Consider the following 5,494-nt stretch of genomic DNA (forward strand, 5'->3'; position numbering starts at 1 on the left):
CCCTGAAATTTTAGAATATCAGAATTTTCTTCAAAAAATAGTAAAAAATGTAAAAAGTTGAGATTACTCAGCCTAGATTTTTTGTGATAAGGGGGGTTGAGCCTGGTTTATCAGATATTTTTTCCAGAGATAAAATCTCGGAAATCAATTTTTTGATTTTTTTTAATTTTACGACAATAAACTAATGTGGTGTTCCAAGAATTTCCGTTAACCACCGTTAAACCTGTATTATAAGATCCTTTCAATAGAAGGGCAGGCTCTTTTAATACAGGTTTTACGGTAAGTGGACATCTGGACCAACCTCCAAAAAGATAGAGATGATGGAACACCCCTGAACTAGTCAATCCCTTCTTTAAAGCCTCCTTATTCTTCTAAGCTTGTTTGTCTTTAATCCAAAGTTTATTGTGATGTCTTCTCTTTTTCTTTTTTTCTGTTTTCCTTTCGATTTTTCCAATTTTAGAACTCTCCCTCTCTCCAGTTTTTCTGGCTCATTTTTTCCTGCTCATCCTCAAATTTAAATAATTTCAGAATTTTTAATCCTCTGAAAATCCTGTTGATAATTTTTGATTCTTAACACTGGAACACATAATTCTCTTAACTTATTTTAAATTTCAGAATTTCAAAAAGTTTGATTTCTTAAACTCAGATCCGTTCCATCAATCGATATCGTTTCGACCTGCAATTTCCGAAAAGACATGAAATCCCTTTTCTGATAACTTCAGATTTTTGGAAAATTTCTAAAATCCGAATTTCCGTTCCCAGATCCCTGATCTATCTCTAACCTCGACATCCAGACTATCCGAGAGAGAGAGAGAGAAAGCGTATCTAAATTCATTAATCAGATTGTTATACATCTATCAATGATTTGGGGAAGAATAAGAAGACCCTTCTCCTTCTCCTTCTTTTCCATCAATTCCGAACAGGTTGATCACAGAAATGTACAATCAATTCTCCCCTCCTTCTCATTCTTGTGATCACCTTCTTCTCCTTCTCCTTATCTCCTTTTTTATTCTTCTTCTTCTTTTTCTTTTAATTTTATTGATTTGAAGATTTCGAGAACATTCGATGAGTTTCGAAATAAATAGATCTTGTCTCTGAAATTTATTACTGATGGACCTTGTGATTTTGTTATCGTATGATTCCTTATCATTTGGTTTTTAAAGTCACCTTATGTTTTTTTGGGAACTTTGAATCTTGTACTGTATTTTAAGAATTCTGAAAATCTGAAAATCTGGTTAAACATTTCCTTTGTTCTGTTTTTTTCACTTGTTTTCCGTCTCTTTCAAACCTACAGTACCCCAATTTTCAGGCCCAGCCTCATTGCTGAAACCTCAAAAAAGAAGCATCTTCTCTAACTTTATATATATATATATATATTAATCCAAATACAAATCTATTTATTCCCACCAAATGAATCAAAAATTTTGAAAAATATAAAATTATCATGATTCTGAGGTTTCTCATATTCACAGCATTGGCTGTGACAACAGCCAATTCTAGTACACGACAGCAGGCGGCAGCTGCTTCGTCGGCTTTTCATTCTATTCAAGGTGAGTGTTTTTTTTGAAATTTAAGAAATTATTTTGAAAATCTGGATTTCTGAATTTCAGAATCTCGGGGGGTTAAAAATTTTTTTCGGAATTTCTGAATTTTCGAAATATCCCAATTTCAAAAAAAATGTTGAAAATCTAAACAATTGCAATTTTTTAAAAAAATATACCGTAGAACCTGTATTAGAAGGGCTGGCCTTTCTATTGTTCCAAGGTATCTCCGAAGAGCCCTTCTATTACAGGGGCCCAATTAGAGGAGGGCCTTCTATTTTTCCGACCAGTTTTTTCCAAAATTTGCGTCGAAAAACTTGCCGAAGTGTCGTTCAAAATTCATGAATCTGCCAATTTCACCAGAATTTAACAAGATTTTCATCGAAAAATAGAGTTTCAACAAATTTCTAAAAAATTTTGGGGTCCCTTCTATTTTTCCAAGACCCTCGAGGAGGGCCCTTCTATTAGAGGAGTCCATCTATTAAAAGAGCCTTCCTAACACAAGTTTTACGGTAGTTTCAACAAGAAATTGAACGAATTCTAAAATATCGTCTCTCCTATATTCCATAATATTGAGATTGTCTGCTAGGGTTTCATCAGAAGTGAGCTTGAGTTGAGTAGGCAATTTAATACTGTAATAGAATGTCCCCTAGCTCAAATTCCGTTTCTCTTGTGTTCTGTGAAAGATATCAATAGGTGGTCAACTAGTAAAATACTTTTCGTAATAACACCAATATTTTGTCAGTCTGTCACTTTTCAATATCTTACACAGGAATTGAGAAAAATTTGGTCAAGTTGAGGACCACAGACTTGTTTTTGAATATTATCATATTTGTACACTCAATATTAGCTTGTTTTCTCATTTCTGCGTCTCTCGCTCTCTCTCTCTCTCTCTCTCTCTCTCTCTCTTCGTTCATTATTGAGACACTATTTGTGCTATGAGGTGTGCGTGTTCCGTGCAACACCCCAAGACAAAAGTGCGCTCACGAAACAGTCTCCGAAAATTGAGAAAATTCAATGAGAGAAGAGAGATAGTGGGGAAACGAGAGACGCAGAGAACACAGAGTGGTCAGTTTTCGAACACCTTAACCTTTTTTGGGGGTTTTTTGGAGTGGGGGTGAGTATACAGAGAAACTTATGACAAAATAGGGAAAAGTGACGTCGGTTTGAAGGGAAATTTTTGAAATTCCAAAAAATTAGGTGTCGAAAAATGTGAGAAAACAACAGAACTTCCTAAAACCATAGAACCCAAAAAACGAAAATCAGAAATTCCAAAAGTGCCAAAATTTTTAAATTTCATAAAATCCGAAAATCCAAATCTAAAATTTAAATTCTAAATCTTGAGAATGGTTTTTATTGATTTTCATTATTATAGATGTTTCGTTTTCTCCCAAAAACGTTTACAAACCGCTTCCTATTTTTTAAACATTTTATCCAAATTTTTCAAATTTTTTTTCTATAAAAACAACTAATAAATTATCAAAACCAATCAGCAATCACATGATCCTTCAGAAGGTGTCAACAACTTCTGATTCTTTCGTAAATTAAAATGTCATCAGAACAAAAAATACAAGTTTACAATGGTTTCTTTCTCAAACAATCATTCAAATTGGCGCCAAAAAAGAAAAAGAAACAAAAAAACCAGATTCTTTTGACCACAGAAGATTTGACCAATATACCGTGTCGAAACGACTAAATGGATATGTATGGGTGTGGAAAAAGACATGGAAAAAAGAATTGAGATTTTGTGTAATCGCCTTTTTTTAATGCTAAAGCTAGATATGCAAAAACTTAAAGGACAAGGGATGGGCAAAATTCAGAAATTCAGAAATTCAGAAATTCAGAAATTCAGAAATTCAGAAATTCAGAAATTCAGAAATTCAGAAATTCAGAAATTCAGAAATTCAGAAATTCAGAAATTCAGAAATTCAGAAATTCAGAAATTCAGAAATTCAGAAATTCAGAAATTCAGAAATTCAGAAATTCAGAAATTCAGAAATTCAGAAATTCAGAAATTCAGAAATTCAGAAATTCAGAAGTTCAGAAATTCAGAAATTCAGAAATTCAGAAATTCAGAAATTCAGAAATTCAGAAATTCCGGAAATTCCAAAAATTTCCAAATTCAGAAGTTCAGGAAGAAATCCAAAAAATCTAAATTTCAGAAACCCCCAAAAAATCAGAAATTTCGAAAATTCCGAAAAACTGGAATTTTTGAAAAACTCACAAAAATCAGAAATTTCAAATTCCGAAAATATTTAAAAAATGCAATTTTTTTCAAATTTCTGAGAATCCAAAAGTCACAGAATTTTCAACAAAAAAATACAGGAAAAAACATAAAAAATACAGGAAAAAACATAAAATTTTCAAACTTATAACATTTTTGTAAACATTTCGTAAAAATCCCAAACCCTTCAATTTCCTAAAAATGTAAAAAATTTCGAATGTTTTAAAGTTCAAAAATATCAAAAAGTTAAAAATGTTCAAATTTCAAAAATTACATAAAAACCACATTTCTCGAATTTCGGAAACTCCGAAAATTCAAAAAAAAAAATCACACTTTCCCGATTTCGAAAACCCATGAAAATTCAAACCTTTCAAATTCCAAAGATACCACGAGCTCAATTTTTCAAATTTCAAAAAAAAAAAGAAATTTAATCCAAACTTTCAAGTCCTCGAAAATTCCATAAAAATCCCCAAATTCTCCAAAACTTCAACTTTTTCAAAAATTCAAAATTTCAGTCGATTCTCCACCATCAGTGCGTTCTCGAATAATCTCCGCGTCTGTGAATACGGCGTCTTCAGTTTGCAACGAAAACGATTTCCGATGTTCTGATGGAAAATGTATTCGTGCCGAATGGAAGTGCGATGGATCTGGTGATTGCTCAGATGGAGAAGACGAGAAGGATTGTCGTAAGTGACCTAGTTTTTTTTAGGCCACTGAACATGGAACTTTTAGTTTAGGGTCCCCATGGGGAACTGCACATACAGTACCAGACAATAAAATAAACGAAAATGTGTCCAAAGCCAGGCTGTCAAGTTTCCGATCACTTTAAAAACTTTGCATTCACCGAATTTTTGGAAAATTCCTAGTTTTTCAGCTATTTGCCGACACCCCTTTTAGGCCCGTTTTATGCTGAAGATATGAAAAAAAAAGGTGTCTTCCAGAAATCGGCAAACAAGGAATTTTCAAAGAATTATATGAATGCAAAGGGTTTACACCCTCCAAAATTTTCAAAGGGATCTGAGAGCTCCAGACTCCTGAAAATGTTTGAAAATCAAGTGAAAAACACGCTTGACCGATACTGTATATAGCAAACTTCCAAGAATTGTTCCATGGCCTAGAAACCCCTGTATTGATTTTCTAGTAACCCCTTTTCCAGCACATCCTGGCTGCAAATCCGATCAATGGCAGTGTGACACCTACACGTGGCACAGTGTCTCCTGTATCGCCGAATATCAGAGATGTGATAATATCACGGATTGTGCCGACGGTTCTGATGAAAAGGATTGCCGTGAGTTATGGACATCCGGACACACCGACAATCTCTCATTTAAGCTGCTTCCACTGTCGACTGCAGCTCTCCGAACGTTTTCATGTGTGCCGATGGTCGTCAATGCTTTGATATCACCAAAAAATGTGATGGAAAGTATGATTGCAGAGATTTGAGTGATGAGAAGGTGAGTTTTTTGATGACCTAGAAATTTGAACTCAATTATCTCGGCGCCTTTTAGAGATATCAAAAATCTGACAACAAGTAAAATGTAGGAAATATTATGGGAAACATTTTCACTGGGGTTCAAGCGAGCGGGTCAGAAAGCGCGCCCCAGCAAACTCGTAGGCCAGAAGAAATTTAATAATTTTAAATTGGACGCGGGTTTGATCTAGATCATGATCTATTTCTTCAAAATCAACTGGTTGCAAGGCGCGCTTTTTCGCTCTTCATTTAAAACTG

General features: G+C 34.0%; 1 protein-coding gene across 1 annotated transcript in view; it reads left to right on the forward strand.

The window, feature by feature from the left end:
- Positions 1 to 1,444: 1,444 nt before the first annotated feature.
- The window catches only part of Cbr-lrp-1, a gene marked incomplete at both ends in the record, with an annotated part of 22,969 nt that continues 18,919 nt past the window's right edge, over positions 1,445 to 5,494 (forward strand). Inside the window, 4 exons of the mRNA XM_045242262.1 lie at positions 1,445 to 1,550; positions 4,281 to 4,451; positions 4,922 to 5,178; positions 5,217 to 5,219. Coding sequence (XP_045094694.1) covers positions 1,445 to 1,550; positions 4,281 to 4,451; positions 4,922 to 5,178; positions 5,217 to 5,219 — 537 coding nt within the window. The remainder of the gene's footprint in view (positions 1,551 to 4,280; positions 4,452 to 4,921; positions 5,179 to 5,216; positions 5,220 to 5,494) is intronic.

This window comes from Caenorhabditis briggsae (assembly GCF_000004555.2).
Source record: "Caenorhabditis briggsae complete genome, chrI, whole genome shotgun sequence".
Lineage (NCBI taxonomy): Eukaryota > Metazoa > Nematoda > Chromadorea > Rhabditida > Rhabditidae > Caenorhabditis > Caenorhabditis briggsae.